Raw genomic sequence first — 14,550 nt, 5'->3', positions numbered from 1 at the left:
AATGTGTAGACTAAACGTGCATCGATGAGTTTCATACATTGGTACATACAGTATTTTTTTTCCCGAACTTTCGCATCTAAGGTAGGAAGGAGTGGAGTCGGGTAAGGCATCGGGCACGTAGAACCCGATCGGCTACACCAATCCTTGCGTTCGGGTAGGGTTCGGCTAAGGCCCAATCGGGTAGGAATTTGGGTTATTAAACTGATCGGCTAAAGTGGTTGGGCAACAATTTTGAACGTTGTCAAGGAGTGGGTCCCCCCCAAACGGCTAGATCTGAAAAAAAAAAATTTTAAAAAAAAAATTTTTTAACCCACTTTTCTATCTTTTCACCCATAAAAACCTCATTCTTCTTCCAAAATTTACACCACAACTTTCATTTTCACCGAATTTCCATTTCATCCACAATTTCCTTTCAACCAAAATCACTACAATGGACCTTCGTGATTGTAAAATGGCTATCTAAACTCACCTAAATCACGACTCTAAACACCTCTCAGATGTCAATAACGTCATTCAGGGCGTTTCTGAGAACAAAGCGGCTTACGAAGCCGCAATCAACCGACTTACTACCTCGGGTTATGCACGTAACATTGCGGAGAATGAGCATCTTGTATATCTTCGACTAAAGATCGACTGGCTGAATCAAGTTATTTTGCCGTTTATTCAACATTGACCCGGACGCTAGACCATGGGGTATTCTCGCAAGCCAATGTGGGTGGTGGTCAAGATGTACCTTACTACTCTGACCCGGGTGAGGAGTACGTTTCTCCTCTACCAGGCGCGGCCGCCGAGTCTCCTGAGCACTACCCCTACATTCACCGCAACGACGGTGACAACACTGTGGACTCGGATTATTCCGAGGCTTAGTTTAAGTTTTATTTAAGTAATTTAGTTTTATTTAAGTGTTTTTTAGTCGTATTTAAGTATGTTTTATTATGTATTGTGGTTTTTAGTTTAATGAAATTATGTTTTATATTTATATGGTTTTAATTATATGTATTAAAATTAAATGAAAAAGAAAATGAAATTGGGTAAGAATTAAATATGTATTGTCAGTGATTTGGGTAAAAATTAAGTAACATTAGATAGTTATGAGTTATAAAGTTTTGAGTGGATAATGAATTGAGTAAAAATTGGGTAATGAAAAAGTACTCCTTCCTTCCTACCTAATGACATATTGCATTTTGATTTGGAAAGTTTACTGCGTCATTTATATGCCTACACGTGTCATAACTATATTTACTCATGAGACCAACCCGTTTCATTTATTTCATTACAAATTACAAACTTTGGGTAGTACATAAACCCCTCATATTAGCTCCAAAAAACCCTAACCCTTCTTTTACCTTTTCTTGTTCTTCGTCTGCACCTTGTTCTGTAAGTGCTTTCTTTTGCCCTCTTATATAATTTATTTTATTTATTCATACTAGATGTTCATAAACATGTATATACTATTATTATAATTAATCAGTTGATTCTATATGTTTTTTTCTTTCATATATTGTTTTTATTTGTGTGAATGTTCAGTTTTTGTTAATACAATTTTACTTTGTTTCCATCATGATTATAAATAGCAATAGTGTAGGAATGACTTTGCAAAATTCCACCTACCCATGATTATAAATGTAACTTTGTTTCCATCATGATTATAAATATCTGTGTGAATTTTCAGTTTTTGTTAATTATATAATTTAACTTTGTAAAATTCCACTTACCCATTTATGCTTTTACTTGTTGAGATGATAATTAAGTGTTTTTTTTTTTCTCTTTATTTATATGAAAACAAATCTATAGGAACACTGCTGCTGTTGCACAATGTCTGATTATTTGCCTCAAGAGTTGATTGTTAAAATCTTCACGAATCTGCCGGTGAAGTCCCTCCTCCGATTTAGGACTCTTTCAAAAGCATGGTGCTCTCTAATCTCCAGCCCAGATTTTATCCGCAAGTACAGTCTGGGATTGGTGAAAACCACCCAAAAAGTCCTCATAATGAACAATGTCATGGGTAGAAAGGATATCTATACTCTGCATGAGGAAGACCGGTTGCCATTCTCTTCTAGTGAAGAAGGATACCAGGGGGTTACAGCAGTTGAGTTCCCCAGATGTGAAGTCCAAATCGCTGGTTCATGTAATGGAATTCTGTTGTTAGTTGATATGACTTTCGGTATGTGTCTGTGGAACTTTTCAATTCGGCGCCGACTAATGATCCCTAGGCATCCTTTGGGGAGTAAATCTTCTAAAATGACAGTTGGGTTTGGTTTTGACCCAATCTCCAATGATTACAAGATTATGCTTATACATTATGGGGCTACACTGAAAGCATTTGTTTACGCTCTTAAGACAGGTTCTTGGTCTTCGATTGCTCCCCCTGCTGGTAGGTTTTATCATCTGAGATGCAACTCATATTTGATCGATACAACATTGTATTGGTTTGCAAGTGAAACACCAAAGACACCCCATTCTGTTATCATGACATTCGATGTGAGCACCCATGTTTTTGGCACAATTTCGATGCCGGAACCCAGCTGGGAAATTAAACAACTAGGAGAGTTTAATGGTTCTGTAGCTGTGATGTGTGCCAAGGGTAATAATCCTTGGATCTGGGTGAAGAAGAAAGAGTCTCATAGTGTTTCTTCTTGGTCAGTTTTTCATAAACTAGAATCCCCTCAATTTCTAGTTGGCCCACTGTTGCAACCTAAATTTAATGGTGACTTACTTATTGAGACATTTCCTGATTTTAATGATATGGAATCAAAGATTTATAATACTCGTACGGGCGTGCTTTCAACTCTTTTAAGATTTTCACCTGTATGTAATATTGGGATGACAACATATGTGGAAAGCCTTGAGTTGCTTGACAGTGGAAATCCTTGTGGTAAAGAAATCAAGTGGACCAAATAGAAGATAGCAATTGCAGGTAGCAAGGTAAAGTAGCCGGTTTCATTTGTTATGCAAATTTAGTATCAAACTCCATGTTGTTATTAGTAGGTTAACTAAAACAGATTGTTGTGACTAGTGGTTATCACAATTTGATACATGAGATGCAAAGTTGCTTCAGAAATATATTTTTCTGGAGACAATTCATAGCATTTCATTTCATATTAGATATGTGTATTTGACTATTTCGAGATGTTTTAGCTGTTAAAGTGAATGCTTTCTGGTGTTTTACTTTCATGTTTGCTTATTCACAGCTTCACCTAGCATGGATTTTATGTGTGTATTATGTAGGAGACCCGCATGGTCTATCATATGATGGTTCTATTAACAAAGCCGCGTAGGCACAAGGTTACATTGTTGCTTGGTTTAGTGTTTGAGCTGTTAAAAATTTTGGTTTCTTTTGCGATTGTATATATAGTTATTGTTAGATAACTATGTAAGACTTAAGTGGTTTTAGACTTCAGGTCACAATTAGTGTTATGTCCTTTGCTGAATATACCTTATTCTAGGAATGATGCAGCTCAATAATGGAACGTTTTTCAGTCGATGCCTATTGTTATATGACCTTGTGTGGCAAAGGCCACAGGTTTGATTCTGTGAATTGGTAAGACCAAATGAACTATTCGGGTGGCTGGTTTCCAGGTGTTAAAAACCTTGCTTATAAAACCGAACGACCAAAACTTATAATGACACGTGCTCAAACATAAGTATGCCTACTTGCGACATATTTGGTTTAATACTGAATCTATAAGGGTGGAATGCTATATAGTGATGATCTAAATCAGTTTGCGATTCTTTACTGGGAGGTCTCCTGTTTAACACCACTAGAAATATAAGTGCTGTGCATGCTATGTGATTGAGCTCATCCTGGCAAAGTGAGTTTCATTGCCTATTCATAAGGTTTTAGGTAACCTAGAAGGTTCCTATAGTTGTATGTTGCGGGATATTTTCTCTTCACTTTCTTTAGCCAGTTACGTTGCTTCCCGTAGCATAGTAATGCATTCAGGAACTGATGAGACACGTACATACATGATCATGATTGTGGGAGTAGCGTTTAGGTGGTCCTCTATATGACTTGGTGACTTTGGGTTAGTGATTCCGTTTTGGTTACGTGTACTTTAAAGAAAGATGCGTTTTTGCTAACACCGGTTCTAATTGATGTGTTGTCTCATTGAGTCGTATCCGAAAGATAGCATCACTAGCATAGGATAGGTTATTTATTACACTGTTGAAAAATGCATTTTACACGACTTTTTTGGTGAGTAAAACATATGTGTAACCTTAAAATTTTGAACTTTCAGCTCTAGTGACATGTAACTTAGGCGTGTTGGTCGCCTGAATAGTACGCCTATTGTATTTACTATTGTTGCCTATTAATAAGAGGTCTTAGGGAACCTTTTAGAAGGTTTTTAGAATTGGCTGCTGCGATGATATTTGATTTTCACTTCTTTATAGCCAGTTACGTTGCTCCAGAATGCAAAACATGTAGGAGCCTATGAGACTCGTGCAGACATGATTGTGGGAGCAGGGTTTAGGTGGTCATTCAAATGACTTGCATGCATGGTTCGTAGTACTTAGCCTGGATGTCCGACCCATAACTGAGACTAAGAGTCTGGATGGGTCTTCCCTTAATGTGTGTTCATAAACTTCCATAGGAAATGACTTTTGGGATAGTGTTTAGTTTTCTTTAAGTAGTTGTGTAGTTCGTTTAAGTGTATCCATCTCGAATGGTCGCATTCATGTCATGAACACAGACCGAACTCCCAACTAATTCTTTCTTCAACCATACCATATCCTCTAAGATGAGTTTTATTTTTTTACTGTATTTATTTTTAAAACATAACTTGAGAGCTTTTCAAGACAGCTTATGTGAGATGTAATTTAATGTTAAAAAAAAAGAGATGTAATTTCATAAGTTTAATATGCATAAGTAAGATGGTATTGTTGTTAATATGATCAATAAATTTAAGACTTGAAAGTTTATCAAGTCTGCTTCACCTTAGATGTAACTTTCTTAATTTGTAATATAGAGCAAAACAAGTTAGATGGTATTGTTGTTGTTAATACGATTATTGTATGTATAAATTTGCAACTTGTAAGCGTTTCAAGTTTGCTTCAAAACACAAAGGGTTTGAATTTGGGTGGGTGAGGTTTTAATTTTGGAGGGGAAGTCCTAATTAAGTAATTAGTAAGTATTACGAGTATATTCTAGTTATATGTGTATAATCCACAATACAAAGTATGTGGCAGATGAGGTGTAAAAAGAAAGCTACAGTCCGTTAATTACAAAATTGAATAAAATGAACTGACCATTCACTCGTAAAACGAGCAAGAATATATTTATCAAATAAAATGTCATATTCGAACAAGTTTTATGATCAAACAATCTTTATGTATACATTACTGTATACACGCACTAATAATCTTTAACAACGATATTAGCGGTATCTCGAAACTTTTTAATGGTGATTGTTACATGTGTTTTCGTAGTGATGAAACTACAGTACTACACTTTTACATTCAAAAATGCAATATTCATTGAATCCTAAAATAGTTCTTTAATTAGATTTTACACTTTTGTGCGAGACACGTAGCTTACTATATTATTAATATTATATATTAATTTATTATGCTTTAAAATTTAGTTTGTTATTTTTATTATTAATTAATAATTGATCATATATTAAAACTTTGACTTTTTTATATTAAAATAATTCTTTAAAATGTATTCATCGAAGTTGTTTATTGTGACATATTTAACGATAATATAATAGTACAAAATTATAATATGCTCATCAAAATTGGAGACTATAATATCCTTAACGATATTTGATTATTAAAAAAACTAAAATATGTCACAATCATTTTGTTTGTTTTATCGTTACATGTTGTGTACTGAATTCTTATTTTATATTATTATAAATAATATCTTATCCTTAGGAGAAACAAATCCTAAATATTTTAACTGGAACATGACAATGGTATATGTGTTGTTGTTGGTTATATGTGTCATTACAATTACTAAAGATGTTTACATTGAATTTAGTGTATATTGATTAATTTTGTATATATAAAATAGAACATATTATTAGGATATATATAACCTATGGTTATATTGGATGTATTAGCAATTGTTTAAAATTTTATTATTTGAAACTATTGGTTAAAAATGTGATTAAAAAGTATAAATTGATGATGTAAAACAAAAAATTGTGTAAATTGAAGTTAAAATTGAAAACAAAATTTAATTTGAGAAAATTGAGAATTTTAATTGATTGATAAGTTATTATAATAAATATTAAAAGATAATAATTGTTACACGTGATTTAATATTAAAAAATTACATTCATGCTATTATTTATAAGAGAAAATAACATGAGTACCCAAATTTTTATAAAAGTATATCAATTTAATCAACTTTTTTCAGATTTTCATAAAATACCCAACAAAATTGCGATAACAAGTGAAAATCGCAATGAGATTTTGAAAATCGCTATAAGATTTAGAAAATCGCATAGAGATTTTGCAAAATCGCAATGAGATTTTTAAAATCTCATAGAGATTTTGAAAATCGCATAGAGATTTTCAAAATCTTTATGAGATTTTGATTTTTTTTTATTTTGACTTTTTTTGAAATTTTGACTTCCGCGTTACGTTTTGTGACTTTTTTTTTTGAGATTTCGACTTTTTTTTTAGATTGAAGATACACTATTCAAAATTCAAAATCTTAATAAAAAGTCAAAATTAAAAAAAAAAATCAAAATCAGAAACAAGTCAAAATCTCTATGCGATTTTCAAGATCTCTATGAGATTTTAAAATCTCTATGCGATTTTAAAATCTCTATGTGATTTTACAAAATCTCTATGAGATTTTCAAAATCTCATTGCGAGTTTGCAAAATCTCTATGCGATTTTGCAAAATCTCATTGCGATTTTCAAAATCTCATAGCGATTTTCAAAATCTTCTTGCGATTTTTACCTTTTATTGCGATTTTGTTGGGTATTTTGTGAAAATTAAAAAAAAGTTAGTTAAATTGGTATATTTTTTCTAAAAATTAGGTACTCAACTACTCATGTTATTTCTATTTATAAAATAACCTACTAAAGACTTTTATTTTTGCAGTTGATATATTGTCTTAAATTCACGTCAAACTATCTATAAAGTTTGAGGAAAAAGTTGAATTAACAAATTCGGATACCTATTATGTTAGGTCTACTCTCTTGTGAAAAAAACTTACAAAAAAAAAAAAAATGAAGCTAATGTCATGAGATGCAAGAGCATAGTTATCGACTCGACTCGAAATCTAATTTTTTGACTCGTGACTCGAATTGTAAGAGTCAGAATATTTGATAATATATAATTTTATAATTATATATAAGTATTTATCGTAAAAATATAGTATTTCATTGATATATTAAGCTAAAAAAGGAAAAAACTATCAAAATAATTTCAAATTTAATAACATATAAAAGAGTTATGTTTTGCAAAAATAAAAGGTTTTTTTTAAAAAAAAATAAAATTGTGACTCGTGACTCGGACACGACTCGGACCAACTCGCACAACAAAACACGAGTCATGTTACGAGTCTGGAGCAAAGACGAGTCGTCTCGTTTTTACTTTGTTTTGACTCGACTCGTACGAGTCGACTCGTGACTCGTACGAGTTTGACAACTATGTGCAAAAGTATTATTCAGATTTTGTAAAAGATAATTCTTATTAATGATCTCTTTTGTAATGAAACAAATCAAATCAAAGACCATCTCTAGAAAAATTTCTTAAAATGTTGACAGACAACAAATATAACAACTCAAAAAATACTATTACAAATATCTTTTACAGAAAATATTGCAAAAGATGAAATAAAAGTTATGCATTGCAACTTTTTTTTTTTATGCGAAGGAATCCCCTCCTTTCTTTTATTGGATCATAATGATTTCATGCGTTTGTAGAAAATGATGAAACCGGTAAAAATTGAAAAATGACCCACAACTACCCGATAACTAGTTACAAATCTATTACTTATCCAATTGTACCTACACGTGCCAATGTGCCATTTCCATCTAATAATTGAAACCTACCTACCTCTTTCAATTGATCTCAGTACAAACTTTGGGCAGTAATAAACCATAGTAACTCTTCTTCTTCTGCAACTTGCTTTGTAAGTGTTTTCTTTCTTATTGTACATTAATATTATTAGATTAGTTAAGATAGTCAAGACGTTAATATACATTAAGATATTGGTTAGTGTAAATTAACATTACTCGTATTAGATTTGTTGGTTTAAATTAAAGGTTAGCCCTATGGGTTGTGTGCATAATAATTTATCGCTTTTTGTCATTAATTTCAGGAAATTAGGGGTTGGCGTTACCATTCTTTTTTACATATTATTTTTTATACATATAACTTCCAGCTCTGTACTGTTACTTGTTTTGCTAGCCACTTGCTGGGGTTAATGAAATTGGAATGTTCAGAAAAATATATATATTATTTTAGCATAATCCTTAACATTAGTACTGTCTTATATATCCTTTTTATAAAATTGGTAATATTGTTGTTACGGGTGAAGTTTTAAGAGCTTGTTGGGGGTTCTTAAAAATTTCTTGCCAAACAGCCCCCCAGGTGTTTGATAAAAAGCGTCATCCAACATTTTGTGGGTTTTTTTTCGGTAAATTCACATTGGGTTTTTTCTCGGCAAATTCATGACAGATGCATCCTTTTGCAATGTCATCTTTCTATATGACTTATAAAAGTTGTGTTTAAAATAAGTTGCACTTTAAAGATACAATTCGCAACTCATATATGCAATTTGAAAAGGATATACTGTAGAAAAAATTTATCAATATCTCTGAGCTATATATTACCCATTTATATATGCTTTTACTTGTTGAGATGACGATTAACTGTTTTTTTCTTTATTTATATGAAAACAAATCTATAGGAACACTGCTGCTGTTGCACAATGTCTGATTATTTGCCTCAAGAGTTGATTGTTAAAATCTTCACGAATCTGCCGGTGAAGTCCCTCCTCCGATTTAGGACTCTTTCAAAAGCATGGTGCTCTCTAATCTCCAGCCCAGATTTTTTCCGCAAATACAGTCTGGGATTGGTGAAAACCACCCAAAAAGTCCTCATAATGAACAATTTCATGGGTAGAAAGGATATCTATACTCTGCATGAGGAAGACCGGTTGCCATTCTCTTCTAGTGAAGAAGGATACCAGGGGGTTACAGCAGTTGAGTTCCCCAGATGTGAAGTCCAAATCGCTGGTTCATGTAATGGAATTCTGTTGTTAGTTGATATGACTTTCGGTATGTGTCTGTGGAACTTTTCAATACGGCGCCGACTAATGATCCCTAGGCATCCTTTGGGGAGTAAATCTTCTAAAATGACAGTTGGGTTTGGTTTTGACCCAATCTCTAATGATTACAAGATTATGCTTATAGATTATGGGGCTACACTAAAAGCATTTGTTTACACTCTTAAGACAGGTTCTTGGTCTTCGATTGCTCCCCCTGCTAGTACTTTTTATCATCTCAGATGTAACTCATATCTGATCGATACAACATTGTATTGGTTCGCTAGTGAATCACAAAAGAGACCCCATTCTGTTATCATGACATTGGATGTGAGCACCCATGTTTTTGGCACAATTCCTTTGCCAGAACCCAGCTGGGAAATTAAACAACTAGGAGAGTTTAATGGTTCTGTAGCTGTGATGTGTGCCAAGGGTAATAATCCTTGGATCTGGGTGAAGAAGAAAGAGTCTAATAATGTTTCTGCTTGGTCTGTTTTTCATAAACTGGAATCCCCTCCATTTCTAGTTGGCCCACTGTTGCAACCAACGTATAATGGTGACTTGCTTATCGAGACATTTCCTGATTTAAATGATATGGAATCAAGGATTTATAATACTCGTACGGGCATGCTTTCAACACCACTTGTGAGATTCACACCTTTAGGTAATATTCGGATGACAACATATGTGGAAAGCCTTGAGTTGCTTGACAGTGGAACTCCTTGTGGTGAAGGAATCAAGTGGACCAAGTAGAAAGATCGCAAATGTAGGTAGCAAGGTAAAGTAGCCGGTTTTATATGTTATGCAAATTTAGTATCAACATGTTGGTCTTAGTAGGTTAACTTCAATGGATAGTTGTGGACTAGTGGGTATCACAATTTGCTACATGAGATGCAAGGTTGCTTCAGAAATATCTTTTTCTGGAGGCAATTCATGGCATTTTCATTTGATATTAGGTATGTGTATTTGACTATTTCGATATGTTTTAGAACTTAACTGAATGATTATGGTGTTTTAATATCATGTTTGCTTATTCACAGATTCACCTAGCATTGATTTTATGCGTGTGTTATGTAGGAGACCCGTGTGGTCTACCATATGATGGTTTTATTAACAAGCCAATTAAGCACAAAGTTACATTGTTGCTTCTTTAGTGTTTGAGCTGTTAGAAATTTTGGTTCCTTTTGCTATTGTATATATAGTTTCCTAAATATACTTTATGCTAGGAATGATGCAGCTCAATAATGGAACGTTATTCAGTTGATGCCTATTGTTATGTGACTTTGTGTGACAAACGCCACAGGTTTGATTCTGTGAATTGGTAAGACCAAATGAACTAGTCGAGTGGCTGATTTCCAGGTGTTAGAAACCTTGATTATAAAACCGAATTCCCAAAATTAATAATGACCCGTGCTCAAACATAAGTATGCTTACTTGCGGTATTTCTGGTTTAATACTGAATCTATAAGGGTGGAATGCTGTGTGTGATCAGTGATGATCTAAATCAGTTTGCGATTCTTTACTGGAAGGTCTCCTGTTTAACACCACTAGAGATACAAGTGTTGTGTGTAGTATGTGATTGAGCTCATCCTGGCAAAGTGACTTTCATTGCCTATTCATAAGGTTTTAGGTAACCTAGAAGGTTCCTATAGTTGAATGTTGCGTGATATATTCTCTTCACTTCTTTAGCCAGTTACGTTGCTTCCCATAACATAGTAATGCATCTAGGAACTGATGAGACACGTATAGACATGATCATGATTGTGGAAGTAGCGTGTAGGTGGTCGTCCATATGACTTAGTGACTTTGGGTTAGTGATTCCCTTTTTGGTTATGTGTGCTAACACCGGTTCTAATTGAGGTGGTTCCAAGTCGTATCCGAAAGCATGCATTGAAATCTGGTTATGAGGATAGCATCACTAGCATAGGATAGGTTATTTATTACACTGTCGAAAAATGCATTTTACACGACTTTCTTGGTGAGTAAAACATATGCGTAACCTGAAAACTTTTGAAGTTTCAGCTCTAATGACATGTAACTTAGGCGTGTTGGTCGCCTGAATAGTACGCTTACTGTATTTACTATTGTTGCCTATTGATAAGGATTTAGGGAACCTTCTAGAAGGTTTTGAGAATTGGCTGCTGCGATGATATCTGATTTTCACGTCTTCATTGCCAGTTTTGTTGCTCCAGAATGCAAATCATGTAGGAGCCTATGAGACTCGTGCAGACATGATTGTAGGAGCCGGGTTTAGGTGGTCATTCAAATGACTTGCATGCATGGTTAGTAGTACTTAGCCTGGATGTCCGACCCATAACTGAGACTAAGAGTCTGGATGGGTCTTCCCTTAATGTGTGTTCATAAACTTCCATAGGAAATGACTTTTGGGATAGTGATTAGTGATTTCATTTTGGTATCATACGCAATAAAGATCCGATTTTTTAACATCGGTTCTAATTTAGGTGTTCTCTCATTGAGTCGTGGATTTGTGTCCGATAGCGTAGATGCTGCTATTATGGAGTAGCCAGTGGCGGATGCACCCTTATGTAAGTGGGGCATTGGACCACTATTACAAACTTGAATTATTTAGAAAGCTTACAGAACTTTTTTTTATTGAACCTCCTCACGTAAAAGGTAGGAATCTACTTGGAGGATAAACCAATGTATAAACCCAATGCATTCATCAAGTTCAAAGCCGAAACATATTTTGATGAAAGTTACAACTCTTTTTAACTCACCAATTGTGTTTTTTTTTTGTGTTAGTTTGCCACATTGTTATTTGTAAGTTCTTTCTTAAGAAGCTCATTTCTTATTTGTAATTAAGCTAAAATACACAGTAATTTCATATTTAAAACCAAAAACTCCATTAGACTTTATAGTAGAATTATCAAATTTATGTTTATATGTTTGATTTTGTGACCGAACTAGTCGACCGGGCCTATTTGAATTTTTTTTCCGACTCGTTATCAACACTTACCCTTATGACTTAAAATTTTAGATCCGCCACTGCGAGTAGCATAGGTTGTAGGCTATATCACACGGTGTGTAAAATATTAGTGTAAAAAGGAAGCTACAACCGGTTAGTTGCATAAGTGGTTTAAAATCAACTGATCCATTCACGCATAAAAGAATACAATCATCAAATTAAAACGCCATATTCGAACAAGATATATATGACCCAACAATTTTTATGTATAATAGTCGCTAATAGTAATATTAACGATAGCTTAAAACTTTTTAATGGTGTTACATGGATTTACTAGTGAAAATATCACAATTTATTATATTCGTTTCAAAGAACAATAATTCTATAAATCTTAAAATAATTTTTTAATAGTAATTGTTACAAGTGATTTAATAGTGAAAAATAAAACTTTAATTTTTAACATTCACGTGAGTATCTTATCTTAATCTTAATATATATACTTTATGACAATTGAACTGATAAATTATTAATCAATCAAATCGTTCAATTTTATTAAACTGATTTCCGTTTATGTCATTAATTAATTTAATTAAAAATTACAATAATCATTATTTAAATATATTATTAGTAAAAATATATTATTATATTAGTATTAGTATTTGTAGAAATCATTAATTAAAAATTAAAAATTACAATAATCATTATTTAAAAATTAAAAATATATTATTATATTAGTATTAGTATTTATAGAAAAAGTCGCATTAATTTACACTTTTTTATTTTCAATCACTAATTTACACTTTTTAGCATTTAATACTTAATTTATATTTATTTAAGTCATCAACTTGAGAAGATTTTTTAAAAATTTTTAATGATTTAATTAATTAGAAAAACTTTAACATATGAAATATGGTCTACAAAAAATCCAAATGAATGTGAATTCCATTCAAGATTTAATCTATCTTTCAATCAAAAAGGTACGGAATTTTCTCACTTTTTTTATTTATTAGTTTTGCGTATTAATGTTTAAAGTTACAATTGTCACTCAAATCAAATCAATAATCCTAATTGTTATCAAAGAATATGAAAACAATCCTAATTGTTATCTAATTATCATATAACATGTAATTGAAAATGAATTTATTCGTGTTATAGGCCCGCATCATGATCAAAAAGTATGCTTGAATGTCAAATACATGATGACAAGTATATTTATATTTTAATTCTTATTATCTTTTATAATAATATCACATTATGAGTATAACTGATTTCAATAAATTTTATAATATAAAAATTATTGTAGCATGTGTCTTGTGAATAACTAAAGCAAACAATATCATTAATATGTCTCAGCCAATAATGACAGTGACGAACTTCTGATTATTGTATTAAGAAAATCCAATATTAATAATATCGTAAGTCTCGTGTCCAGTGTTGGACAAGAGTCTAAAATCTAGTATATAAATAAACTTATTTTAAAAATAAATTTATTGTTTAATTTATCTAAAAAACTTCAACTTTTTTCAGCTAATCATATAATGTCTTAAGTTCACGTCAAACTATTCATGATGTTGTTTAAGGAAATAGTTAGAATCAAAGCAAATGAAGCTAATATAGACATATAGTAATATCATGAGATAAGTTCAGTTTTGTTTTTAATTTTGATTTTAAATTATATTTTTATGTTTTATATCATAAATTTATACGTTTATCCAATAATTTTAATGGAACATTTATCTGAAAGAATAATAATAAATATATATCAAATAATATGTTATATCATATAAATATTAGATTTAAACCCGCGTCAAATACACGGATGGTTTATGACATATTGAAGATGAAGTTAAATATATGTAATGTTAAAAGAGCTGTAGAAAAACAAATCAGTGAATTCAAGAATGTAACTAAAGTTATGAAACAACAAAACGGTAAATTCAAATATAAATAATGTAATGAAAATTAAAGTATCGGAATGTAAAACCGGAACATTGACGAAACAATTATCTTGTTTGTCTATCAACATCATGTTAAAGCTTATTGTTGTAACAGTTTTTCAACAATACTTTAAAAGAAACTTCTTATAGTTTAAGAGATTTATTATAATTAACAATTAACAATGATATAAATCTTATAAACAAAAGAATGAAGTTGAAGTTGTATTAGAGAATCAACATGCTAATTTCATTATACCTCTTACTCATATGTAATTATTATGGTTCAACATACAAACTCAATCCCGAACAAACCCGAGTGTCAGTACCGCATATCATCATTGAATAACTTCAAAAGCATCTGGATAATACAGATCGAACGATTGTAGTTTTAGTAAATTAGAATCAACATACACTTTAAAATTGGAAGAAAAAAAAAATATTAAAGCTATTGCAA

At 32.0% G+C, this 14,550-nt stretch overlaps 2 protein-coding genes across 4 annotated transcripts; both read left to right on the top strand.

The window, feature by feature from the left end:
* Positions 1 to 1,287: 1,287 nt before the first annotated feature.
* LOC122596802 (F-box/kelch-repeat protein At2g43270-like) lies at positions 1,288 to 3,174 on the top strand. The gene is made up of 2 exons (XM_043769444.1): positions 1,288 to 1,377; positions 1,795 to 3,174. The coding sequence occupies exon 2, from the start codon at positions 1,816 to 1,818 to the stop codon at positions 2,899 to 2,901; it is 1,086 nt and encodes a 361-aa protein (XP_043625379.1). The 5' UTR covers positions 1,288 to 1,377; positions 1,795 to 1,815; the 3' UTR covers positions 2,902 to 3,174.
* Positions 3,175 to 7,991: 4,817 nt separating this feature from the next.
* Positions 7,992 to 10,272, top strand: LOC122596387 (putative F-box protein At3g16210). Of its 3 annotated transcripts, none has more exons than XM_043768954.1 (2): positions 7,992 to 8,096; positions 8,877 to 10,272. In XM_043768954.1, exon 2 carries the CDS (start codon positions 8,898 to 8,900, stop codon positions 9,984 to 9,986), a length of 1,089 nt encoding a protein of 362 aa, XP_043624889.1. In that variant the 5' UTR covers positions 7,992 to 8,096; positions 8,877 to 8,897; the 3' UTR covers positions 9,987 to 10,272. The 3 variants fall into 3 exon arrangements, with proteins under 3 accessions (XP_043624889.1, XP_043624890.1, XP_043624891.1); XM_043768955.1 differs by lacking the exon at positions 7,992 to 8,096 and adding an exon at positions 8,156 to 8,229; XM_043768956.1 differs by lacking the exon at positions 7,992 to 8,096 and adding an exon at positions 8,444 to 8,603.
* The last annotated feature ends 4,278 nt before the right edge of the window (positions 10,273 to 14,550 follow it).

Source organism: Erigeron canadensis, chromosome 4 (genome assembly GCF_010389155.1).
Source record: "Erigeron canadensis isolate Cc75 chromosome 4, C_canadensis_v1, whole genome shotgun sequence".
NCBI lineage: Eukaryota > Viridiplantae > Streptophyta > Magnoliopsida > Asterales > Asteraceae > Erigeron > Erigeron canadensis.
This window is presented reverse-complemented; position numbering and strand designations above follow the sequence as displayed.

Excerpts from the sequence above, each read along its gene's own strand:
- LOC122596802 (XM_043769444.1), top strand. The coding sequence starts at position 1,816 with ATGTCTGATTATTTGCCTCAAGAGTTGATTGTTAAAATCTTCACGAAT.
- LOC122596387 (XM_043768954.1), top strand. The coding sequence starts at position 8,898 with ATGTCTGATTATTTGCCTCAAGAGTTGATTGTTAAAATCTTCACGAAT.